Raw genomic sequence first — 27799 nt, 5'->3', positions numbered from 1 at the left:
CCAGATCTGTGCAGCTATTTGAATCTAAAAGAATGATTCTCTAAGCCATCTGGCTCAATGACAGATTTTATTTAGCACCAAAAGCTAGACACAGGGCAAAAGACACTGATATGGAAGAAAATGAAAAAACAACAGTATGATTTGGATGTAGACTAGATTTTGCAACAAGATGGGGAAAGAGTGTTTCAGATCTCTGATTATAATAATTCATTTGTGTGGTTTAAAGCTCCCGTGTAAAGACCCAAATCACTCCTAAAAGTGTCTCCCACCTGACCTGGCATTTTACACTGTGAGCTTTTGGTGAACACCTAAAGATAAATATATTCTTCCTTTCTAAGCCACATTAAGACAAAACATTCTTGGTCACATCTGGATGAAGAATCCAATTACTAAAATTTCGGGCCAACAGTCATCTTCAGTTTAAAATAAGTGAATTAAATATTCCTCTTTACATATATACACAGCTGTGCTGTGAGAATGTAGTCACTTATAAACATATAAAAATACTTGTCAACTAGTTTAATAAGAAAATAATGTATAAAAGTAGAGTAGAAACATTTAATCAAGTCCGTTACTTCCATCATTGGATTTTCTTGTTTATATTACAAGGTGATGATATGAAAAACAAACTGCGGTACTTCTTTTGTGTGCCTGAACAGACGTACAGAAGTGGAAAGGGAAGGCAGAACAGTGTTTTGTCTGTGGTGATGATAGTTCCACAGGTGACCGGTCTGTTGAGTTGATGTCTCAGAGGAGGTGGGTTGTTTAATGACGTGCACCCCAATGCTTCTACTTGTCCTGGATTTCCACACCGGCGGGAAAAGGTTGTGTAACAGAATAATTCAAGGACACAAAACAAATACATTGCCACTGTGTTACTGGAATGATAAAACAGTAATTGGTTCAATATTGTAGACTACATGTTTGATAGAAATGATGCATCACATTGGAATGATCTGAACTAAGCCGAGCTCTGAAAGCTTCTTGATTTACAACAAATGGATTTAACATTACTCATCAGTTGTTGACTATAGAGCATACAGTGTTCAGTGTTAGGTTTTAAAGCTACACAATGTGCTACCAATAATTTTGTCTCTACTGCTTCTTAGAAATCTCAAACAACAGATGACTTGCTTTGACTGAACCACCACCTTCGAGGACAGAAATAAGGACAAATTTGCTACTTTCGGCACATTGAGGAGAATGGCATAGAATAGGATTCCTTCAATCTATATTTCTTCAAAAAAGTCTAATACAGTAGACACTCCATTATTGGTAAGTAAGATGAAAGCAGAAACCACAGACAAAGTAAAGAATCCACTGCAGAATATCAGTAAGTTCTATCACTGTAGCTTTAAGGCCTTTCTAGGCATTATATTTATATACATACTTATATAGTTACTTTCATATATGTAAAACCAAACTCAACCTCACACACTGTACTGTGGTGATTTAATAGGTCATTAAAAATACACTTCCAAAATCACAACAAATGTCACTTATGTACAGAAGCAGATTAGCACATGTGATTAAAGGTGAATATGGCACGACATACACAAAGCTTCATAAGATAATCTCTCTGCTCTGGCCAGACACTGGAAACTAAAGGAAGTCATTAACATTCTTGATATATAGTTTTCATTCAATCTCGGTAGCAAGTACAAATGTCACTACAAGGCAAGAGGAGTCTTTCAGAGTACAAAACATTAATTTGTCGGGCTGATTTAGAAGGCAATGTTTAGTGTTGGGATTCTCATGTGAATTATATTATGGCTGAAGGTAGAGTGGTGTTAAAATTTGGCATTGTCAGTTGTCCATAGTGATGTACTGGGGACAGCAGTTCCTGGTCAAACAATGTCAGAAAGAGCTGTCTGAAGTCATGCACGTGGAGAAGGCAGCGGTCAGTCATCCACTTAGGATGTGATGTCAGGCAGAGTGGGTGGGGCGGTAGAGAGTAGCTGCATGAGTTACAGTGATAAGGCCGACTCAGACGATTACACAATGGCAGCCGCTCTTGTCTTTCTCTTTTCGTGTAGGTTCTGGTGACGGTGGACATTCCTGTTCTTGGAATTTCCTGAAATTCGTGAAAGAGCAGAGCTATCAGGGAATAGTGGACTACGTACTTTGTACAATCCCTCGTTGCCTTCGTTTAAACAAACATGATGAATGGAAAATTGAGCCCCGATTTAAAGATCTGTCGGTGCTGTTCCATCTCAGATCTTCCCACTGGTTCAGAGTAGGCAGGGCACAGCAGAAAAACTATACTTTATTTAAATGTTTAGGGTTGGTTCCTTATTTAGTCATGATGTTTTGCCCATTTTTTTTGCATTAATTTTATGCATTTATAGCCTAGGTAACAATAGCAAAAAGAGAGAAAGAAATTGGGAATGACATGCAACAAAGGTCCATGAACCACGAGTGTCAATCACCACATCACCAGGACACATTGATTGAAAAATATTTCATATTATAGCAACATGTGCAAAGCTGTATTCACCATTACTAAACATTATCATATAAGTTCACAGTTTCAGTAACAGTTAAACAATATGTCAAAATCCTTTCCAAAACACCTACCTGATTACTCTAACCAGCTCGTGAAAAGCCTGGTCTACGTTCATACGTATTTTGGCTGAAGCCTCCATGTATGTGACCTTCAGTTGTCTGGCCAGCTGCTGGCCCTCTTCCTGGGTAACCTGGGGTAAAACATAGCACAGAATAACAATGTAAAATGAGGTGTAAGTGATGTAAAAGCATTTTACATAAAAAAACAGTTTTATTATCAGGAAAGGTTTAGCTCAATAAAGTGGTGACAAATGCCCTACTCTTGTAAAATGTGAGCATATAGTCTGTGGACTGAGTGTACATGTCTAAAGTCCTGTCGTATAAGCTTCTTATGGCATAGTAGGTGACCATATAAAGGATAAAGTATAAAAACGTAAAGATACTGGTTTTTACTCGACTAAGTTATCATTAATATTCAAATCGTTGTCAACTCTTTACTGTGTTTAACTAGTAAAACCTGCAGGAACAAAGACTAAAAAATGAATTTGTGCTGAGGACTGATGAGCACTATTTACTCTAGTGTTGCTATAGTACTAGTGAGTGTAACATTAAAGTACTACACAAGACTTTACTTAAGATTCATAAATCAAAGTATAAACAAAATTAGATTTACAATCACATTTTCCTACACCATTTTCTCTCGTTTTAATTTTCCTTGTCAAAAAATATTCTCTGACTAGTCTTTCATCAGCGATGCTCTGTCCCTTGGTTGTATTTCCTGCAATGTGGAACAGTATTGTCCACCGGCACCAAGAATGAAGTAATTTTTATCTTCATGTCCCAATTTCGATTGCATCTCATTTAGTAATTTCTCAAGTGTAGACTTTGTACACACTTCAATTAGCATGTAGAATGCATCTGGGACACAGCTGAAATGTGCCTCCACCCTCTTTGTGACACAGCTGTGGATTTTAATAATAAATTTGTCATGCTATATACAAATATATAGATAAGAGAAGAGAAATCTGAAATACTGACTGACTTTATAATATGTTGCTTTACTGCATGTGGCGGACACTTTTTATATTAACTTAACAGTATGAGTAATTGTGTTTAGGCTCCTTATATGTGCCTGTAAGGTTCCTTTTCACCATAAGGGGGTGGTGTGGCTTCACTGAAGGAAACCAGGAGCCCTATGCACACCAACAGCCAGAAAATGTATCATTTAAACACACTCCCTTTACTCTCCATCCCATCCTCCCCTCCTGACACCACAGTTTCTACATCCTCTCTTTTATTCTTTTACTCACATCCTGTTGTATCATAGCAGCTAGTTGCAGCTGCAATGCTCGCTTCCACTTTCAACTATGCAAATGCAAAACCCTCCAGACTGGTTGATATCATCTCTTCAGATACCAGCCAGTGTGTTCAGATTTCAGCAATATGTCGGACTTACTTGTCTCTGTAGTTCCAGATCTGCTTTGTTTCCTACAAGAATCATGGGGAATTCATCTCTGTCTTTGACTCGGAGAATTTGTCTTTGGAATTTGTAGATTTCTTCAAAGCTGTGAAAACATATTGTATGTAATTATGTGATGTTCTGAATAATATGAACATGCATACATCCATGTTAAAATGCTATGTAGCTAAACCATAACCCTACACACGAACACAACAATTACACAGAAGTTGCAGTCATCCCCACTATGGGTCAGACTGAAGGGTTGAACAGGAGCAGAGAGGAAAATTCAGCCACACTATTACAAAACATAAAATGTGTCATCTCAGTTACCGCTCTTTGCACTGGCCTGACCGTTATGATATAAATGCTAGGTTCACTTTTTGAACCTAATGGAAGTGCAAACCCAGGGCGGCATCAGCCCACAGAAAGCTTGGTGAGCACATAGTAAATCTGAAAAGACTTAACTAATATAAATGGAGGAAGGAAAGACTGTGTACAACATAAACATTGGGAGGGGGCAGGGGAATGCAGCTCACTGTACTGCCGGGCAGGGACACAAAGACCGAGAGGATGGGGTGTGACAGGCTGTTTACAACAAGAATACCTTACACCAATCAGCCACAACATTACCTCCACCTGGTGATTTTAATGTAGTTGTGGACTCAAGGGTCAGCATGGAAAATATATAACATCATGGAAAATATATAACTTTTTCTTAACAACTGCTTGGCTAAATGCTTTGGAATGAAAAGACGTGTCACAGAGCGACTGGCAGCTTCTGGACAATAACTGAGGTCATGGAGCACAGACAAACAGGCTAACCCTGGCTGCAGACTCATTGGACATTGTTAAAGTGCCTGCACAGGCATTGTTGAAAATATAATTAATTAGAAGAATGGCTGAAATTGTTTTCTAAAATCACCAGCTTGATTTAATGTTGTGGCTGACAATTACCGTAATGTGAAAAATATGATTATGCTCTGATACCATCGTTTATTCATTTCCCCTTTATTTACCTTTAAGTTATAAGATTTTTTTTTAGATCAATCCCTTCATGTTGATACTGTGTATGGTCTGTGATAGTCATTCAGTGTGTTTACATCAAGTGATTATCTCTCTTTATAGTAAGCTTTCTTGGTAATCGCAGTGTCTGCCATGCCTCTCTGGATTCAAATTTCCTTCCTGAGCACAAATGATTCACTGGAAAACAATGACTGTGCAATAAAGGACATTTTATATCTAATTTAATAACGCCATCACTGTTTGCTGTTCACTCTCTTTGCTTTGTTAAAAACAACGTAAGCACGCGTGGTTTCACTATAAACAGTTGCTCTTCTGTTGTATTTCGAGAAATGGTTAAAATCTTATGAATTGCACTTTGTATTTGTTGCTTACAGGTTTTGCTTCAAACTACCCCCAATTCATTATGGCTGATGTGTACACACAGCAAAACGGTCATATGCAAAACTACATGAATGATTGCATAAATACACAAATTCCAGGTAGCTTGTCTATACTTTTAGGTGCATTTCTTTGAAATGTAATTTGATGTACTTCTTATTCTTGGTAACTTTGAGATCTCCACTAGAGTTTATAATAAAGTTTTGTACATTTAAACGAGGTTTAGTATGAATTATAACAGGGTGATCAGGGTTTTAAGACTTGATTTTGCCTATACATTTTAAAATAAAAAAGTGCATGTCAAGAGAGGAATAGTTATGAGATGCATCTCAAGCATCTTAGGTTTTTCATGCAACAAAATGTCTTTATTTTAGCTGACAAACTTTTGTTTCAAGAGTGTGAGGGCTTTAAGTAGAAAGTTGAGGTACATGAATAAGTGAAATCAAGAGAACAGGATGAGGGAGGAAATGCTGAGAACAAAAGAAAATGACAACAAGAACAACAGCAATAGGGTCCGGAAGTACAAGCGGCATCAAGTGAGAGTATCGGTGAAAGATTTATGGTTTTAGTAGAGTTAGAGGGAAGGGAGGGGAGAACAAGAGCGTGTAATTGTGAACAGTAAACAGAGATGTGCAAAGAGAATAAAAGCAAGAATAGACACAGAGTGAGCATGTTTGCACGTGGTTAGAACTGTCACTCACCTTCCTCGGTCAGTGACTGAGAAGACGAGCAGGAAACCCTCCCCTGTCCTCATGTATTGTTCTCTCATGGCTCCAAATTCTTCCTGTCCAGCCGTGTCGAGGACTAGAGAGCGCAGACACACATGTCAACATGAACCACACACACAGAAAAGCAGCAAAATAGACTCTTCATTAAATTAGATCATTAGCAGGTCTCTCTTGAAACTGAGACCTTGTGTCTCAATGACACTAACCTGTATAAATAAAGAAATAAAAATATTTAAAATTCCAAAAGTACAATATTAATGCAACAGAAACATGGCTACATGTGCGTTTCTCTGCGTGTGTATTTAGTCTAGACATATTCGTTCAGCAAAGTGCACTTACTGTCGAGCCTGGCCGCCCTTTCATCAATCACACACTGTTTGGTATAGGAGTCTTCAATTGTGGGGTCATAGTCAGTGACAAAGTATGACTGTAGAAGAAAAAGAGAAAAGAAACTGTTAAATATGTCTGGAGTTTATGTACATGGATAACCTGTGGGTGTGTGTGTATGTGTGTGTCTATACATACGTGTATACGTTTATCATGACCAATGCAGCTACAATGCATTATCAAGACATTAAAGAATCATAAAACTATTTACAATAAAATCTGTTTTATATTAGTGCATAGCTAAAACCAGTTTAGAAAAACAGTGACACACTTGCAAACCTTACACATTTCACTATAATGCAACTTCAGCACACTGATTATCTTATCTAAATGTAACAGTGTAAAATAATGTACTTCCACACAGTCTCTACGCACTATTCAGTATATATTGATCTTTGAAGCTTGGGTATACTAGAAACCAACATGCTTTACTGGCTTATACCAACAGGAAATTAAGCAATTTGTGTACCATGCAAATGCAATCAAACACTGGCACTGCCAATTAAACTTTCACATTTCATTTTTTGCAGCTGTGTGAAGCTCGACCCATTTCTTTGTATGTTATTTGGTTGGTAAATCGCATCCTGTTATTAGTCTGCTTATTGACTGCTGTGAGTATAGGTTATTTTAGCGCTTTTTTCAGTGTGAACATGACATTGTTTATCCTGCTTATAATGAGTCTGTTCTGTGGATCTGGGATACAGCTACAGTGATTCAAATCGGATGGCTTCATAATGGATGAATGTAAAAACAAACAGCCACTCTCTCCTTGTGTTTTTAGTTAAAACAGCACAGACAGCCCTAGTGACCTCTACCTTTACTACCATACTGGAGACAGGAGATAAACACACAGCCTACCACCAAAACCACTGCTCAGATTGAGACAGCACAACAATTTTATAAGCTCAAAACATATTTAAAAGACATTTCTTGCAAAAGTCACACCACTCACTCCTTGAGCCTTTGATTCTTTTATTCTGTGGGTAGTATCTGGTCTCCTAGAAACCTAAACTGGAAGGGTGGGGCCAGAGAGTTGGGAAGAGGAGGAGTCATGCATTTTTTACATTTTTCCCATGTTTTGTAGTTCTTGCTCGTTTCTGGTACTAGTTAAGTGGTGACGGTTGAGGGAGTGCTCAGGGAATGTCAAACCAACACCCAAGAACATAGAGAGAGCACGAGGAACATAAAACCCTGAAGAGATTCCCTCTCGTCTTAACGACAAGCCAAATTAAACATTTACTGTTCTTTTGTTTGTATGTAAAACTGTGTGTAGAGGCAAGAGAAGGATGGCATTATGCATCTCTGATTCATAAGCCTGACTGACATGTCTGCACAATATTATCAACTTGCAATTTTGGTTTTTATCTTGGCTGAAAAGTTACAATTGTTAAGTATATATACTATTATTGGAGTCTTCTCTCTCTCAAATTACAAAATCAGTAATGGCCCTAAACATTAATTTGATGCCACTATAGATTTGTGAAACTTTGCATTTGCATCGGTTGTCTCTTATATATTCTCCGCATACATATTCTTTCTCCCAACCTGCAGCTCTCTGTTGTTGCAGGTGATGTGGATAATCTTTTCCCCCTCACTGGCCTGTTGCTCTGCAGCATGCAAGTATGCTGGTCTATGTCACATTCACACACAGCTGTTCAATAATTCAGTATTACTGTGTCTCCTACAATGTGCTTCATTGCACAGTCAGTGTGCCTTCACACAACCAGACAGAGACAGAAACAGAAAAAGAGAGACAAAAAAGCTGCTTGTGTTTCTCATCCCTCCTTCCCAGCACTACCACCACCACCACCACCATCACCACTCTCCCAGCCATAGCTCCAGCACGTGACCTGGGCTTCCCGTCAACCTCTTATTCCTGTTCTGTCAACCTTGGGCAGCCTTATTGAGCACCGCACCGCTCTGGCTATTTCTCCCCTCCCTCCATGCTCTGGTAGTGTAGCTGCTGCTCTCTGTTTGGTCCGAGCTGATTCTCCCAGAGCCGTTTCCCATGATAGATGAGGCTGTTTTGCAATGCCAGCAGCACCAGAGCCAGCACGAACAGGGACTGTAGGTGGGTCTAGATGGGCAGCAACAGAGCAATGAGCTATGTGAGGGAGAGCAACATGACTCAGGGAGACTACCAATAACTATGTGACATAAGGCAGCCTGAGTCATGTCCAGTAAAATGATCTATAAATCCTCAAATAAATCCATGACTTCATCAGATGTAACAGGCTTCTAAAACACAATGAATCAGGCTGAGCTGAGTAGAGCTGTCACAGGGTTTTAAGGAGCATTAGCATCAACAATATAAATCCACCCCCTCCAACCAGCTGGGTATCAAACCACAAGGATTTAGACCAAAATGTGACAAATAAAATATTGTAGATCCCCATTCCAATCAAGACAACTTTAAGCTTAGCCAGGTATTTCTTTAGCATTGACTTGCTTTTGTGAAATGTACCAAATTGGGGGTAGGAAACATTTAAAGTAAGATAATAAAATAGATTTTATGGCTGCAACCAGGACAGGGCAATGTGGAGAAAGCGTTAGAATTTTTTAAATATCAGCTCATATTGACAAATTTGTAAAAATGCTGAGAAACCTTTCTGAACAAAATAATCCAACTAAACTCACACGCTTGTTCTTTGTTTATTCAAGCTTCTGAGAACTCTAAGAATCCATTCTTCCTTAGAATCTTCCAGCATGCTTCCTGTAGTGTGAGATGTCCATGTTACAGCAGGTACATGCGAACTGGTAATATCATCATATAACAACTTTTTATCGCAGAAGTTATCATGATAGAGGATATGACACAGGCCTCGTTGTAACAATTGTTTTATTCTTAATTAATGTGCTTTTATTAATCGATTAAAATGTTTTTTTATATGTTCCAGGAAAAGTCCTAATAACAAACAACCGAACCAGAAAATGTTTCATACATTTTGACTCAAACAGTTGATTACCAAATTACAAAAACCAAAAACATATGCAAATTAATACAATAAACCTCTTGTATTAAAATGAAAACTCAGTGATCATAATTACATGCTGTTGGTATGCAAACACTGAACACTAAATAATATGCAATCTCCAAGCTGTGATGCAGCTACCCGTTATCTGCCAGACTACTTCACAGGTACATACAGAGGAGGCAGACAGATTCCTAGACACTTTCCATGAAAACATTTCACAGCTGGCATGTGGAGACAGCTGACACTAACAGTGGGGTCAATACACACACACACACACACACAAACTGCACAGTGGCCTTGCTTTGCTCTACATCTTAAAACATTCACTGCTATATTGCCTTCACTCAGGTAAATGATCCAACTACAGCACAGGCTACTGAGGCGTGCTGTTATTCTGCAGCATCCTCACAAAGCTGAGGTACATTTCTGTTTATGCAGATACCACTTGCTATTTACCAGTTACATTTTGTATGCCGCTAAAAAAACAAGATCAACGTGTCATGATCAATCACTAGGCAAGTGCTGACATGACCACCAAGACAGTGTATTTGTGGGCTATAAAACAATTATTAACACCATGGGGTTTTGCCTCTTCCCCTATTCTCAGCAGCAGTTTATTTAAAGTGGATTATGAAAGTAAGGTGGCTCAGCTTTACAATTTACAAGAAGCAGCACAGTGTATTAAAGATAAATTGATAATCAGAATAATGAAACAATGGGAATAAAATTCAAAAGCCTACAGAACCGACCTGCACTAGAGTTTAGATGCTGGTTGTAATGTATGTCAAGCAAAACTCAGCCACGGTCAGCACTGCAGGAAGGAAACTCCACCTCTGTAGCAGGCAGCTGGTCCTGCCGAGCCCTCGGGTGGTGGTGACGCCATGTTCCCCTACCCCGCCTACCTACCAAAGTCCAAACTTGTCACTCGGTTCCCCTCCAGAAATTCCAACCATACATCTGAGCCCTCCACCCACACACAGCACGTGCAAACCCACACCAGGAAAACATTGGAGGCCTCTTTTCACCATGAATACACAACTGCAGCACAGTCCTCTGTGCTTTAATATGTCAAAAAATGGCAAGAAATCGCATCGAAAAATCTTATAGTTAGTTATAGTTATGCTGCTATAGGCTTAGACTGCAGGGGGACCCACCCCCCGATGCACTGAGCTCCTTTCCTCCTCTGGACCCTCTGTCCTCTCCTCACACCCCACAACTGTAACCACTGTATGACATTAACTCTGTGTGTTTTCTCCTGTAATTGTCTTTCTGCTTCTCTGTCTCCCTTTCTCTGTCCAATGTATGTTTTCCAATGTGCAGCTACTGGTCCTACCAACCTGCCCAATGTTTTGTTGTTTCTCTTTTCTTTTCTGTCTTCACTTTCTACTTACCCCAACCAGTCAAGGCAGTTGGCTGCCCATCCTGAGCCTGGTTCTGCTGGAGGTTTCTTTTGTTAAAGTGAGTTTTTCCTCCCTACTGTTTGTTGGGTTTCTCTATACGTCTTCATAGTCTTGACTATATTCTGTAAAATGCCTTGAGATAACTTTGCTGTGAATTGAAGCTATATAAATAAAGTTGAATTGAATTGAATCACAGTCTAAGGTGATGTCTTCTACATTTTTGTTTGACAATGTAGAACATGGGCCCCACAGGGTCATTAATTTGATTCCCGGTCCCTCCTGGCTATGTGTCAAAGGGCAAGACGCTGAATGCCAAGTTGCTCCTGGTGGGTCAGGTGAGCACCTGACATGGCAGCCACCACCATTGGTGTATGAGTGTGTGTGTGAATGGGTGAATGAGAAGCAACATTGTAATGCGCTTTGGATATAAGCAGTCATTTGCGAATATGATGTATTACAGGAAAGAAGTAAATGATCACATTTAAAGGATGACTCCACCTATAGCTTTAGTTTAGGGTGTAAATGTGCAATAATGCTTTTAAAACTCTCTCTGACCTCACTATATTGTAATAATTCTCTGCTTCTTGCTGATAAATATTTTATCATTAGGAGTTTAGATTATGTCATGTGGAGGAGTTCTGAAAAGCAGATTGAGCATGATTACAAACTTCACAGTATGAGCACCGAGATGACATACAGTAATCTTAACTGAAGGTTCCTCCAAGTGATGTCATCTGGAGGCATTTTTCTAACTAGAAGTAGAGAGATATTTTAATATAGGAAAGTCAGAGGGTTTAATCCCAAGTTTAATGACATTTATTTTTATGTTCTATCCAAACTAGAACCAAAAGTTAAATATCAGCGAAGGTGTCCTTTAAAAAGCTGGAGCAAGAAATAAAATGGTAAGTGGCTAAAATCACATGTTGACAAACTTACTATAGGTCAACTAATTGGAAACAGTACAAGCAATATAACCACATCTTGTACATTAATTTTGAGTGATGCATCAACTCGGATTTAACTAATCTTTGTTGAATAAACTACAAAGATAGCAGAAGATCAGTGTGTGGGTGTACATATTAGCTTTCCCAAAGCTATTCATTATCAATAACAAATGCTTTATCTGGCAAAGCGTGTTTTCTAATTTAAATTTATACTGTGTACATTCCTATCAAGTATCTGATCAGGTTTCTCTTTAGCTCACTGCTCTTCTGTCAAAATCTAACGCACTGATTCCAGTCTCATACAACCACTGGTTGCCAGCCTCAAGGAAAGTAAGAATGGGTGATATCTGTAGGCGTGTAATCAACATCATGCTTGCACTATGCACCCACTTCCTCTCCACAGAAACAGCTTCACTACCACTAAATATAGATGGTTTTCCATCTCTGTCAGTTATCCTGCTTCTTTCGTTAGAGCTGCCTCTTAACTGTTAACCAATATGGCATCATTACTAAAGAGAGAGCACAAAATCACTGATTCAGCACCAGCATAGATACAACTGAGAGTTTCCACACACACACACACACACACACACACACAGATAAAACCTTGGGCGATTAATTAAGAAAAAGGCACAGTAACTACACAGATGAGGAAAAATGCGGCGTCTACCTGCTACAGTGTCATAATGACAGGGATTGTAAAACAAATAGTCATCAACATGGTTAGAAGTTAATTAACTTCTGCATACGGCCCAATGTCCAATGAGGATTTACAGACCTTGACTGGAAAATCATCAGCTGTAGTTATTCATTAATTAAAGAAAAATGTAGATTCAAAGCCATTAAATTGTCTTACTCAAGGAAAAATTCTGTCAGCATCTGCAGATTTTAAATATTCCCCCTTCTCTTTCTTTCTTTCTTTCTACCATAATATTTTCCTCTGCTAAAGCCGATGCATATGGAGACTAGTTAGAGACTTCACCAACATCCCACCATCTTCACCTCTTTGGTAGTTTTGGGCAATACTGGACTCAAGTTCTCAATGACCAAACAACCACTTGCTCTTGTTTTTACACATTGTGAACAAAATGCAATGATGAAAAAATAGCTCTAGATGAAGGAGTGGCTGTGAAAGTGTGAGCTGCGCTTGGTTTCATGCATTTTGCAAAACGTACTGAAAGTGAACAAAAACAAAGTCAAACACGTTCTTAGCGTTACTGTCACTTGTTGCGCAAGTTTGATCGGCAAATGTCAAAAAATTGCAACGCTTTCTTCTAACAGACTTAAATGTCACATTGTTTAAAAATGGCTTGTGTAAACTATTGTCTTAGATTAGGGTATTTGAACTTGTAAGTTTATTGGACAAGGGAATTTACAGTGTAGGAATCAACTCTCTTTGGTTTTTGATAGATTTTGTTTAAGATTCAATGGATAGATGTGCAAAACGCGTCAGGTGGAATTTGGCAGGTGTCTAAGAAGCCAGAAATTAGAAGAACTCTGCAGCACTGGTTAATAAAAAAGCTCCTTCCATTAGTCAACTAGTGTTGCTGTTCTGATGACAGAGCAATACAAACTGCTTCACAGACTGCGCCAGCAGCACCAAGAAGGATTGCACCCCCCCAACACACACACACACACAGGAGGTGAAGTTGATGGTGGGGGGTTGCCCTCCAACTGACAGGTAAAACATGCCATTTGTAAGACTTGTTCAGTGGGCCAAAGCCAAATCCAGCAATTTCAATTAAGGACACAAACTCCATGCCAGACAGTCTGGAGCCTGCCAAGTCTCAGCCTCAGTAGACAGAAGCACAATGTGACAGATCACGATGATCCATTCCTGATATCATTGAGACAAGGCCAACTCCATATATTGTACATGCATGGAATAGTGGAGGAAATATGTAATGGCTTAAATAGACATTGTCCTCTTGCTTTTCCTCTAAAGATTTACTGATACTTCAATTCATTCTCTTAAATATCTAAATTACAAATTTGCAAATGCATTTATACTTTAAATCTTTCAAGGTAAATGTCAGTCAATTAAATATACCGCAATCAGTGTCAAACCTTCTTGATTACCTAAGCATTAAACCACAGCAGTGTCGCATGGGGCACTGATCTAAGAAAACAGAAATTTGACTTGAGGCATCTGAGCATCGCTTCCTGTCCTCAAACCCGCGCAGGTTTAACCATTGCTAAATCTCTAGGGATGGATCGGCACAGCTGTCAGTAATCAAGGAGTCACCAGGAGTTTCAAGGAGTTTAATGTCATACAGATGGAAGTGAAGACCGGTTCCTCTGAATCTTTACACTGTCTGTCCACCTCCATCATCGCCTTTCTTCCCATGCCTCACTGAGTTTCACAAAGGAGTTTGTGTGAGGAGCTTTGTTTTGTTGAGTACTTGAGAGTGCGGAAAGTGAGAAATGGTGGAAAAAATAAGACAGAATGAAAGGTTTGAGGGGGAGGGAGTCTGTAGGCTACATGAGGGAGAGCAAGAGAAAAAGAGGGGGAGGGAAAGGCATTAACTTCCTGTGGAAACACCCACTTTTCCCATGAGCTCATGCAAACCAGAAAGGTCACTTATTCAATACCTAATACAGGGAGCGCACAATGTGTCCACTGCCTTACAGCACCACTGGGAAGCATTCTGTAAAAGCTGGGAAAGCTCTAAGACAAAACACACTGCTGCAAGAGTTACGCCAGAGCTTTAAAACACTAATTATTGTCTGAGTCCTATAGCCCTGATATAACGTTGGAACATTCATATTGCCTGATCAACATCCACTATGGCAACATTTTTAATGAATGTTCACAATTACGCAGTGTAGCCTGAGTCTTGCACTGAACCTAGGCTTGATGCCAAATTAAATGAACCCATGCACCTCACTCCTCTTCCTCCTAATGCGCAACAGATCAATAGCCTGTCCCTTTAATTACTGCCTTGTCCTTAAATGCTTGCAGATCAGTAAAACTCTTTAAGTATAATTTAGTAGATTTTTCTTTAAGGATTCAATTATTTTATGCATCCCCCAAATAATGTTTTAAAAATACTTAAAGGCTGTAATTAAATATTCTTTGGTCCCTCTCTCTTTTGTATGGTGAGCTATATACTTCGGCTCTACTCATCATGTCACTTGATCAATCTCATAATTATATTGCATGATTTCCTTTCTTCCTCTTGACCCTCTCTCCTCTCGTCTAACCCCACGACTGTCACCATTGTATGACATTAACTCTGCGTGTTTTCTCCCGTAGTTGTCTTTCTCCTTCTCTGTCTCCCTCTCTCTGTCCCATGTACGTTTTCCCAATTTGCAGCTACTGGTCCTACCAACCTGCATAATGTTTTGTTGTTGCTTTTGTTGCTCTTTTCCTTTCTCTCTCCCCTTTTCATTCACCCCAACCAGTCAAGGCAGATTGCCGCCCACCCTGAGCCTGGCTGTGCTGGAGTTTTCTTCCGTTAAAGGGTGTTTTTCCTCTCCACTGTTGCCTAGGGCTTGCTCAAGGGGGAATTGTTGGGTTCTCTATATACATCTTTATAGTCTTGACTTTGTTCTGTAAAGTGCCTTGAAATTACTTTGTTGTGAATTGGCGCTATACAAATAAAGTTGAATTGAATTGAATTAATAAATATTGTCCTCATTTATAACATCTAATAAGCTTACAAGCATTTGTTTGCCTCAGACAAGTAGGTAAATTGTGTGAAAAGTTTGGACTGTCTGGCATCATTTCATTTGGTCATGACAATATTTCATTGCTGACTCATGGGGGTTCAGCCACCCACATGTTAAGTCCAGTAGACTCAAGTGATGATCAAATAAATAAAATAAAGGCATTCAATGTTATGTTAGGGCAGCACATAATGAAATAATAATAAAGAAGGATTTAGTGTCAAATGTACATTATAATTTCCCAGAGCGCAAAGTGACCCCTTAAAAAAAAATCCTTGTTTGATCAAACAACACATTCACTTTACTCAGTATCAGATATGATGAATATTCTCACATTACAGAATTTATATTTACAAATTACCAAAATAATCTTAACCATTGATCGGAGGACTGTAACGAACATATCTGCTTTGTACACCATTTAGTTTTACTCGTAAATATTTATATGGTTATCAATATGATTGTAAAAACTAGTTGTGATATCAAATAACAATAATAATAAAATACATAAAGCATTACTGTTTAATCAAGTACAATTAAAGCTTGCTTAGATGCAACTTAAGTGGACCCACTTGTCTTTCACAATAAAAACAAACGTCATAGCGTGTTCTGAATGGTCCCACTAGCACTGAAGACCATGTAGTTGGCGACAGAACTCATGCAGAGACTAAAGCAGAGGATAAATGTCCCACCAAGTAGGCCAACTCCTCACGCATTCTACCCCCTGCTCCCCTCTAACCTCTCTGGCATTAAAGACTTCAATCGCCCTGCTAAATATCAACGTGTGCTGGACTTTGGACACTTTTGAACTCACTTAAAGGCAAAGAATCAAAGAGTTGCCATTTAAAGGCCCTTTTCCATCAGACTCACTGGGCTTAAAGCCACCTGTTTGTTCTAAAATGGTCCCACTCCAAACTACTTCTTCATCTCTATTCCATATGCACATTTTGTTGGGAGTTTAAGTGTGGACCTGTGTATACAAAAGAACACAGGGACAGAGAGCTGAGTGAACCACCCTTATTGTTCTAGCTGAAAATGTGACATCACATAATGTTCCCCTTCCCTGAATCGGGCCTGCCCTAAGTTCAGCCATTGATGGGTTATCGATGCTGTTCTCTCTCTGGCCCTCCCTTGTTTTGCTGGGAGGGACAGGAAATAAAGCCTTATTCTGATAAGACAAAGACTTTAAAAAGATGTAGTGATTCCCCCTGATTCCCCTGAGTTTTACTCTGGCAAATTTTCATCAGCTTCTGCTTTTCTGAGGGTGAGTATAGGACTATATGTGAGGATGTGTCAAAATCAACACGCAGAAAGTAGAATAGATGCAGATGGTAAATGAAACAAAGAGCTGTCAGAACAGTGATCAATATACATGTGAAGTTCATATGCTAAAATTCATAATCTTTACACGATACAGCAAAACACAGAGTGAAACTCGACGTCTAAATTTGACCCAGAGAGCACGTTATTGGCATATAATGAGACTCACGCTTTGTTTTCTCAGACAGTGTTTGCAGATGTTTTTGTTGTTTCTGGGCTTTATTCAGTTCTTCTTCCTCTGTTTGTCTTTGTGCAAACGTAGCATTGCCCATGCTCACATTAACAAAGCACTACTGTGATGCCTCAGTGAGAGGACACCAGCTCCAGCAGTTTCTGTGTGGACAGAGAAACTACTGTGCGACTTTCAAAACCCCATTCAAAGTCACTCAGTGGAGTGTGGCTCACAATCTACAGTCTGTGGTTTTCAGGAAAACCGTATGACTGGCCAAATAATGGGATGCTGATCAGCACTGGGAAATAGAAAAACAGTCACAGGCTCCGAGGTTTTGGTTTACAAAAAAGATTAGAGAAAGTTAAAACAGTAAAAGTGCACAAAAGCACAAAACAAACAATTACCTGCTGCTACATGCTAATTCTCAGCACGGGCTAGTATGTGTTTAAGACCTCTGCTTTTAGGCCAGCTGTGCAACAACAGCAGCACATGAACCTTTCTTTAAAAGCAACATTAAATAGGACCTAAACGACACATGTTCTCCCTCCAATGGTTTCTCCATTCCTTCCCCTATTTAACATCTGCACATGTCACATTTGTGCAGTTTATCACTACCAGACTTCTAACTTTTTGGGTTTTTCCCTTTGCTCCCAGTAACCCTCCAATGAAGTGAAACGAACAAAATGTCACAGGAAGTAAACAGCTTAGTACAGAGAAAACAAAAAGGAGGTTGCGGTTACATATTCCCAGCCAGTTACGTGGTTAGCATATAGCTTATCAGCCACAGTTGAACTGCTCAGATGAGTAGTCACTGCATCACAAAGTTACTGTAAGCTTCATGACTTCATGAAAACACAAGGAGGAATTTTGAAGATCAGACTTTTAGACAGGACCAACAACGAAATGCTAAATCTACCAAAGACTATGCCAAGGTGACGTGCTCTGAAGTATAACATCTTACTATTAAAATCTAAAACAACCGACCAGCTCATCAACAAGATCAATACACTTTGTGTGTGATGGTGTCTGGACTCTGGCTGTGAGAGGACAATGTTTTGGTTAGACATACCAAACACTTTGTTCAGGCAGCTGTTGACTTGTGCACTGGCGTGTGCCAATTTAACATTCTGCCTCCACCAACTGGTGCTGAGAACAGAGTCGCACAGAGTTGCTGTGTGTTAGATCAGTGTAACACAACAGCTGTGTCACTGACTCAACCAATCTCAAATGTTCCAAAGTTTGTCTACACCTGATGTTTACTGAACAGCCTTTCTGAGTATGATCTGATATCTTATTAGTGGGAGAGACTCAGAAGCTTATTTGTTCAGGACAGAAGTAACACTTGGCCATTGTCATCAGAGAGACTGGACAGTGATTCGTGCTATACTGTCACCTGTTGTTGAGCTGTCGCATTCCATACCTCACCTCCCCCTGATGGACAGCAGGTGGCCCACAGGCCTCTGGACGCTGTCTGCATCAGCGTGCCAAATGTCCACCAGCTGCCTGGCAGGCAGCTGAGGGCCCGGCATCAGCGACAAGTCCAGACATATGACAAGAACCATCCTCAGGGCTTCGCTGCATGAAAACTGTCAAACACAGCCACATAAAGCACACAGGCATTTGTAGTTTGCTGATTAAACAGGCCTGCTGTATATGAAGATGCGCACAAATTTGTATGGCTCACTGTTAGAAGACAGTGGGAAATGTGTCGCTAAAATAAGCAGCATGTCAGTTTCCTGTAGCCAGAGTTGTTGTTACATGACTCTGAGATGTGAGACCTGATACTGTGGCTAGTTATTCTGAAACAGACAGATGTGTGAATGCACAACAAAAGCCAAAAACAACAGAGAGTAAACCCTCTGCCCTCCCTGTCTGTCTGACTATCTGAGGGGCAGTGAACAGGAAACAAGTGGGGTTATCACAGGTGAGTAGATTTTTTTTTTTAAACCTCTCAGAGAAAAACACTATAAAGTTCAAAATACACAAAAGGAGTTGTCATTATCTATCATTAACATGTATTTTCAGTTAATTCTTTGTGGCCAAGCATATTTGGCATGTGCAATTATTTAACATTACAAATTAAACTGAAAGGCAGCATTTACATTTACATTTTACATTTACATTTAGTCATTTAGCAGACGCTTTTATCCAAAGCAACTTACAAATGAGGTACAAGCAGGTGAAAAAACACCACTTTCTGTGCAACTGGAAACAGAAAAGTTAATTTAAACTGGTGACTAAATGCCTGACTCACGGGCACATCAGCAGTCGTTGCTACTAAAGCTCAGTGGGTATTTATGAGGACACACGCGCAGATCAGATTGTCTGACTTTTGTCCTTGCTGGTGGCAGCTTGCTGGGCCTGTAACATCCATCCATAAAGCTACCTGCAGGATTCCTTTACTCAGATCCCCAAGTGTTTTCTATATAAACAACGTAAAGTACACAGAAGAAACGGAGCTTAGAGGTGAAATATGAGACAGACAGAGGACTCAGAGCGGAAACGTTCTCCTATTAACACGTATGGAACAAAGAATCCGTTGTACCGCAGTGATAGCTTCTTTTTTTTCCACAGAAAGTATCAACATCATTCCGGTCAATCAGGCCCCATTGCTAACCTTGAGAGATATCATGTGATGTTGTCAGTTACAGGTTCATAAAAATACAAATGTTTGCTGATGTCTCCATCCTACTGATGCCTCTTCAGCACTACCACTATCTGGTTTGAGAACTTGGTTCAGACATTCACTGTCAGCTTTTGGTACTCAACGCCATCTTCTAAAGACAAGGACACATTCTGCAGGTTATTCTGTTAATCTCTGCAGAATCATGAACAGTTTAAAGGCAATTAATCGTGTTTGTACACAGGAATTAACCCTTGAATGAGTGGAACCTACAGGTCTTATTGAACCTTTCCGTTCCCACCGCAGATGTTTATTCTGTTCAGTTATCTTTACAGTCTCTCTATAACTGTAATGTGTCACTACAGGCTCATATATTAGTAATCCATCACATACAGTCATTGCCCCCTTTGTGGTATTAGTCTAAGAACATTTAGGAAGTGTGCGTGGGCTCTTAGCTTGTCCCTTACTGATGTGCATACAGAACTCATTTGTGTTATTCTTCTGCACTTGTTGCAGGACAACATGAAGTTAGAGAGACAGGAGTGGCTGAAATTATCATCTGATCTGAAATTCCTGGTGGGCAACACCTTGGAATTCAAGCTACAGTAAGAACTGTACTCTACACAGCAGATGTGTTTCAGAAAGCACCACTGGAGACTGTTGTAGAGAGCATCCGATGACTGACAGCATACGACCTCAAATTCTTTATTTTTTATTTCATCGCCTTGAAATCTTCATTTGAGAGAAGAATTTGAATGAAATAAAATGATTACAGTTCATTTCATTCAATGATTACAGTTCACCAGAGCGTCAATGTTGCATTCATGAGGTTAAGTGGTCTTTTCTGAAAGTCTCTGCTGTTTTTCTTGACTGGAGGAGGGTGTAAAACAGTATGTTCACACCTGCCACATATTGGTACAGCCCAGTGTTGAAGCTCTTCTTGCAGTGAAAAAGGAAGTGACTGTGTAAACAGTAATGCCACGCAGCTCTTTATAAAACTACACTAAAGTGAAATCTTACTAAAGCAAAAGAGAACTAATTTATAACAAACACACATAATAGCCAATAAACAGAAGAGCTATTCAGATTGGGGAAGCACACACAGAGAGGTAGGTGAGCAATATCTATTGTTTTTTTTCAGGTAGGGGTGTGAGTACAAATGTGTGAGCACAGATCCATGCCAACATTACTCAACGGGAATAAACAGGTAAAGGACATTCAAAGTCACACGAGTGAAGGACAGAAAGGAGAGTGAAGCTACACCGACATATAAGTGTGTAACGGCAAACCTACTCCTACCAGTCCTTTTAATTTACAGACCGATTCTCAAACACCGTAACAACAAATAGCACAGAATCACAATGAGGTAACCACGAAAATATACAACAATCCATACAGTTACGCCTCATGTTGTAAGAATTTCTTTTAGATTAAGCTATTTCTGATTAAGAGCAGCCCCCACCCCCCTCGAGATAGTCATTAGTTTCTTATTATCTTGGAGCAAAGGCGATGACCTGCTACTCTCTTGAGCTTTCCCAGATGGGTGGGAGTGTCTGTGCAGATCCCAAACTCCCTTCTGCAGGAACATTCCTATGGTGTGCTGCATGGCATTCTGCCAGATCCAAGTAAATTGCCTAAGACAACAGGATTGTCTTTATCCCTGTATTTAAACAATATTAAAATTTAAAGCCCCACTAGTGGTTTGGTACTGAGGTGCTCATCCTCCTAACGTTGGAAGGCACAAACCATAAACTGACCGGGCATTTATCTTTACATAATTAACATCTAATTGTTCCCAGATGTTTGGGTGAAAATTTGTCACATTTGTCCTGGGGATTGTAGTAGTAGAAGACTCTTGGGGTCATTTTTATAAAAATGAGGCACCTCACCTTCAAAGATATCTTGTGTATGAAGAAAAGTTTGCAGCGTATAAACTGTAGTGGTTCATCCTCTGGGTAGCAAGAATGTGCACAGTTTATTTCATGGCAATCTGCGCATTAGGTTTAGATGTTGCTCGGACATCCAGTGTGTGTTTTGGGCAGCGCTGCAGGATAGTCTGACTGACAAAACAACTGCGCACAATGAATAATCGTGGCAAAGTTCATAAACAATACAGCCTTTCATTTAGAAATACTGTGCAGTGGCGTACGTTATGGCCAATATTTCCAGCTTTACAGCATACAAAAACAAGAACTATACAGGTACCTTGTATTTCTTCATATGTGTGTTTAATTATAACTCTAGTAGGGCACAAAACTGTAGTACTATGATTACTACCTAAAACTACATTATGCAATGTAAGATAGCTTGGTTAAGGTGAAAGTAGTATGATTTAAAATCAATCCACCCCACCCAGCTCAACCTCTCTCTGCTATGCTCTGCACAGCCCTCAGATATTAGTCATTATCAAATTAGAACAAATAAGGATCCTGCCCAAAGTACTAATCAAGCAGATACTGACGAAAGTCTTTCAGGATGAGCCTCAGTCTAAAACATTTTGTCTCTGAAAAATTAATATCTCTGAAGTCTGTGAACATCAAAAGTAAATACATATAATAATGTATGTACACTCGTAGAGAGACACTTGAAAAGAAAAGAAATGTATTTTATTTATTTTTATATTTTTTCTTGTTAAGTTCTAAACTTGGGTTTGCAGTCAGTTTTAATGATCCATCAAATGCACATTATCTGACTCTGTCTCTTAATAGCGTTTTTGGGTTAGAAGAAGAAAAACGTTTCTATAAAAGCTCTAAGGGAATATTTTTGGTTACTTTAGAGCAATTAAACAACAACAGCCTTGAGTTTCCGTCATCTTAAACATACATTTCTCTCACTCTGTACACGTTAACTTCCTATAATAATTTTGCCTGGTGTCACAGGGTACAAGAACATGGACTTTGAGGTACTGTGTGCATCCAAAATACTGTTTTAAATATCACTGTTATGTTGTTAATTGGGCCCAGTAGCAATATACGTATATTATTGAGTGTAGCAGCAGCATCTTATCAAGTTATCAAATGAATAAGGGCATTTAGCTTTTAAGCTCAAATATACACAGAGTATGCTGTTTACAGACGCATGCAGAATACAAATAGCTTTCTTTTTATTTTGCGCTTAAGGGTATTATCATCCGGATGGATGAGTCACAAGCAAAGAAGGATTCAAGTCATTCACAAAAACAGTGCTTCTATGAGAACTGTTTAAGATGCAGGGTATTGTGACAGTCATGTGTGCAATTTAAAGAGGCCCACTTCTTTCGTTTACTTTAGGTGACATGGTGGTGTAGGCTTTTCTCCTGCGTCCTTAAATAGGTTATTGTGTCATTTATGGAGTCACATGCACATTTGTTCAGATACAAAAAAAAAACACTGAAGGGCTTATTTGCTCTCATTCTGGTTCTGCTGTGTGAGAAAGCAACAGGTGATCCTACTCCAGAGCTGAACAAACAATGTACTCTCATTACCTGCCCTCACACACACACACACACACAGACACACACCTGCCGTAGCCATAAAGTCCACAGTAAACTGTCATTCAGTTTAGTCTTTTACAAAGGCAACATCTGAACTCCCTGAAAGGAGACGAAGAAACACTGGTCAGAATATAAATGGAATTGTTTGCACTCAGCGGTATGGCATGTGACATATCACTGAGCCAGACAGAAAGTCCAAAAATGGCCTGAGAGTTATGCAGCGTGTGGTTGATTACAACAAAACCTTTCTCAAAGACTCAAGCATAAAAGTGTCGCTGCAGAACACGTTGTCTAACCACCTGTGGCTGTTTCTGGGAAATGCACGTTGCAGCGCCCATCGCACTGAGTTCAAACACCTTGCCTCCACATGTCCACTAAGAGCTGCCCTTATCATCCATGTTTATTCTATTGAATAACAGTTTAGGGCAACATGCCACCTAAATTTGCCACTAATCCAACACGTGACAAATTATGTAGAAGTGAAAAAATATGTGGAAGTAAAGAAGTACAAAACATAAATATAGATTTGTAAAGTGGAAATACAATATGAAAAGTAGGTAGAAAATATGTGAGCGATGTGACAGAGGAGTACAAGAAAGAAAGAGAAGGGTCACGTATTCACTTTATCCTATAAAAATATGTAACTAATCTGTCTGGATGTTTTGCTTTCCTCCATTGCTGAGGGCTGCCACCACACTATTATCAGCAAGCATGTGAGCATGCAACACCAGTCTCATTATAGAGTCATCACATGCAGTAGCTTCTTTGGTTACTCTGAGTAGATTAGGAGTGTTTGTGATAAGAAATTATTTTTTGGGGGGGGGGTGATAAAAACAAGCCTAGAGACGCACACACAGACATCACCACCCCACATGTAGTCTTCTCGTGCCTAACATGAGTCATGTTTTCCCTTACTTGGGAAGCTTCCTCCCTTGCAGATGTCACATTAAACATCACACTGTGTTCCACAACTTTTGTCAGATGACTCAATGTTATGTCATTGCAATGCTATTTCAGATTGAGTCTATTGCATGGCATCAGGGTGGTCAGCAGATTCCAGGGACCTGCCACTCTCTTATTGCTGGCAACATCATTTTTATCCACTGACTCCCAAAAATCTCTGCTTCAGCACAGTGGGCTGTTTTTGTTTCTCTTAGACTCTTCTCACCACGCTCAAGATTAGCAATGGGCATCTAACACCAACACGTTTTAGATGTGGGTTAAATGTGGCCACAGAATTGAGTTTTAAAAAGGGTATTGGAAGTTGGCATCTAATGATAGCAATGATAGTTTACCTTCTTAGTGACATACTTCCTGTTGTAAAACGTAACTTTTTTTGAGGGCAGTGGTACAGCTGCATGCGCATGTGCTGACGGTTCGCTCGCTGTAGAAATGTTGCTGTATTAACATAAAAAGACACGCGGAATAAATGTTTTCTTTAAAGGTAATTCAAGATGTGTACCAATATAACCCAACTCAGTTATGGTAAGGGTTGTAATAATGAACACTTTCAATCTATACAAAATTGAAACATGCTTAATGGTTGAGATGTTGTGGTCGCCCACAGTCACCCCAGTCTCACACACACACACACACACACACACACACGCGCACACACTTACAGAGCCATAAATGCACAGAACATATAATAAGATAACTTACTGCATGATATCTAACTAAGCACCTCTCTTATGTTAAGTCCTAGCTGAAGTAGTCCTGATAGAAGTTTGCAAAACTACCTCAAGTAGCCTATTTCTACTGGCCTATTTATAATAGTGACCTCTTACCCGCTGGATGACAGCATATCAAATGATGATAAATTGTGTCACTAGCTGCCTGGTGCAAAGCTTAAATCGCTGTTCTAGTTACGAATTTGATGGAAACCATATGCATAGAGATTTTACATTCTGTCGTTTGGGAAACACTTTTATCTAACTTACAAGTGAACAAACACTTACAGTAGTACCTGGCCTTCAGTTTCAAGGACTCTTTGACATATGGGCTCAGAAGGAGACGAGGATTGAACCGCCAACCATGCTGTCCGCAAATGCCCCCACTCACCTCCTTAGCCACAGTCACAGAAAAGTGACAAAAATGCTGATTGTATGTAACCCTTTCAAAGAGAGGTTTCTGGTTTATGAAGAGACTTTGAAGCCTGGTCCACACTGTAGAATGCCCCACATTTAATAACGTGTAAAAACTGAAAAAATTCCTGGTGAAAATTACGTCAGGCACTTGATGTTTTGGGTAAAACACAAAACACTGAATCTACTCTGTCAAGATTAGCACACGCACGCACACACACAGACACACACGCAGACGTGGTTCCAGTGACTCAGGAAGCAGGTCATGTTTTTCCATACAAAGCTCGGAGGTCCTAAGAGCAGCAGTAAAGGGACTTCCTTTGCCAAAGGGCAAAATTCCACTTGGTCCGTGACCATTAACCCACCCAGGCTGACCAGACCCCTCCACCTCACCTCACCCCCCTCCTCCTCTGATCTCCCCACCCCAAATTCGCAACCTACCAGCACCCCAACATATCACTTCCAATAGTAGCTCTGAGGAGGGCCTCAACTTCACAACCAGTTGTTAGTTTTGTCCCCTGCCAGGAGGAGACTGCTAAGAACTTTTCTATTGTGTGCGGATTCTGCTTCTGCAGCGACCATGTCAGCATCTCACAGCACCAGATAACAGTCTGCAGTGAGAAAAGCTGGAAAGGAAATTAACTGTGGGTCAAACTGAGTACAAAATACAATGTGAATGTTAATGCTGAATCCCCAAATCAATGCACAAAAACAACACTATATGCTGAAGTTTACAGAAACAGCACGAAGCAGACAGCTTGATATGATACATTTTGGAATCTTATACTATATCAAAATCTGTTTATATTCCCCAATTCCACAAAACACACACCTTGGTTGTGTTGAGCTCAGTGAACCAACAGAAATTATTGTTAAAAATTAGCTTTCACATTATCGTGCTAATGTCAGCGACAGCACAGGCTCCACCACTTCAGGTCAGTGCAGTCACTAAGCCGTGGAAAAAAATCTGTGCCACATCTATGCGATCCCTTTTACTTGGTATGCAGTTAATGAGCTTTTTGAACCCTCGTTAGACACAACCTCCCCCCCAAACACACACACACACACAAGCCTTTCACCCCCACCCTGAAACATGTGCCAGTCCACTATTGTCTGACAGTGTGGAGACATGCAGCTGCCTGCAGTCTGGTCTCCTGGAAGCCAGAGCCTGCATCAGTGACACTCACTTACATGAAGGGAGGGGGGGGGGTCTCACCAGGCAAAGGGCAAAGTTTGTCATCTCCTTCAAACATTGTGTGTGTGTTTGTGTGGTGGTGGGGGGACTTTTAAGAAGGGAGCCCTCTCCTAAATGACTGTCATGAAAGCCTGGAAGGTCAAAGTGAGGCAGACTGTGAGTGCAGTTTGCTGGAAAGCCCCCAAGGATGGAGGGAGTTAAACTGTTTACATGCTTTTTATATGTGACATGGATGAGCTTTCAAGTAGGTGACTAAAAACTGCCGGGGGCAGGTAAAGTTTAAGTTCTAAGAATATTTACATTAATAAGCTGTTTGTCTTCCAACCAAAATCTTTGAATGGACATTTTGTGCTGCTGCTGTTTATTTTACACTCACTCAAGCCTAACTCCACTTCACATATTTGTAATGGGCTCCAACACTTTGGGGACTAAATTTAAAAGTACCATTCAGTCTGAGGATACACACCATGTGATTTTTTTTTTTTTTTTGTCCACTCTCCTCTAGCTTTCACAAGTCTGGCATTTTTCTAGACACACTACAGTTTAACATTTCAACAGCAAAATCGCCTTGTCTCTAAATGTGCTACTTGACTTCGCAGACGAACTTAATAAAACGGGACGACTCAGGAGACCCACTTTTCCTTTCTCTTTTGACGAAAAGCGCAAAGTGGAAGTGGATGCGTCGGAAACCATCGAGTTAAAGTGACAGCAGTCCACCCTCGCTGAATTCCCCACTTACACTTCCCATATCTCATCAACATCTTCTATCAGCCCATCGGTAAATAGTTGCAGGCCTCGGTAAAGTAGTGCAGGAGCGCACAGACCCGGGATCCGCTTACGGGGCTCCCGGGTCTGGCCTCCCCCCCTTCTCCTCCTCCTCATTCGCAGTGTTTTCGGATAAGCACTGAAATCAAAGCAATGGCTCGACTCGATTCAAGGGAGGGTCGAGCTGGACTGACCTGAATAAACTGGATAGTCAGAGCTGATTTTCCGACACCGCCGCCTCCGACCACGACCAGCCGATACTTCTCCTGCACCGATCCGTCCTTCCAGCCAGCCATCGAGGACACTTCGCTGCGCTCGCCGCCGCCGCTGCTGCCGCCGCTGCCGAAACACCAGTGAGCAGCAAACACCCACTTTTTTCCTGTAAACTGAAGAGGCCCTGCAGTGGAGACGCCGGGGCGCGAAGACGTGCCAAAGCTGGGTTGTCGGCTTAGTCCGCTGTGTGCACGGATGAAACGACAGGGATCCCGGAGCTACGGGCGCCGGTCCATACGTCTGACCGTGTTTCAGCCTCGAATAAAGCTGCGATGTTCGCGATGTGGATCCGACAGTGGGAGTAATCAGCCAGGCCAGTACTAATGTCTGGCGCTAGGGGCCCTTCTACAGGCAGGGACTGCCTCAACACCCCCTACACACGAGCGCAGCCCACTCTCCTGCCCTGTCCTGAGACCTAATAACA

General features: G+C 40.4%; 1 protein-coding gene across 1 annotated transcript; it reads right to left on the bottom strand.

The window, feature by feature from the left end:
* Positions 1-54: 54 nt before the first annotated feature.
* On the bottom strand, positions 55-27799 carry rras2 (RAS related 2). The gene is made up of 6 exons (XM_067496419.1): positions 27297-27799; positions 6436-6523; positions 6070-6172; positions 3962-4070; positions 2578-2696; positions 55-2074 (listed from the first exon to the last, which is right to left on the bottom strand). Exons 1-6 carry the CDS (start codon positions 27396-27398, stop codon positions 1987-1989), a joined length of 609 nt encoding a protein of 202 aa, XP_067352520.1. The 5' UTR covers positions 27399-27799; the 3' UTR covers positions 55-1986.

This window comes from Channa argus, chromosome 2 (assembly GCF_033026475.1).
Source record: "Channa argus isolate prfri chromosome 2, Channa argus male v1.0, whole genome shotgun sequence".
In the NCBI taxonomy this organism is placed as follows: domain Eukaryota; kingdom Metazoa; phylum Chordata; class Actinopteri; order Anabantiformes; family Channidae; genus Channa; species Channa argus.
This window is presented reverse-complemented; position numbering and strand designations above follow the sequence as displayed.

Excerpts from the sequence above, each read along its gene's own strand:
- rras2 (XM_067496419.1), bottom strand. The coding sequence starts at position 27,398 with ATGGCTGGCTGGAAGGACGGATCGGTGCAGGAGAAGTATCGGCTGGTC. Across the intron at positions 6,524-27,296 it reads TGACTATCCAGTTTATTCAG|TCATACTTTGTCACTGACTA; the intron begins GTCAGTCCAGCT and ends TTTCTTCTACAG. Across the intron at positions 4,071-6,069 it reads TCAGTCACTGACCGAGGAAG|CTTTGAAGAAATCTACAAAT; the intron begins GTGAGTGACAGT and ends ATGTTTTCACAG.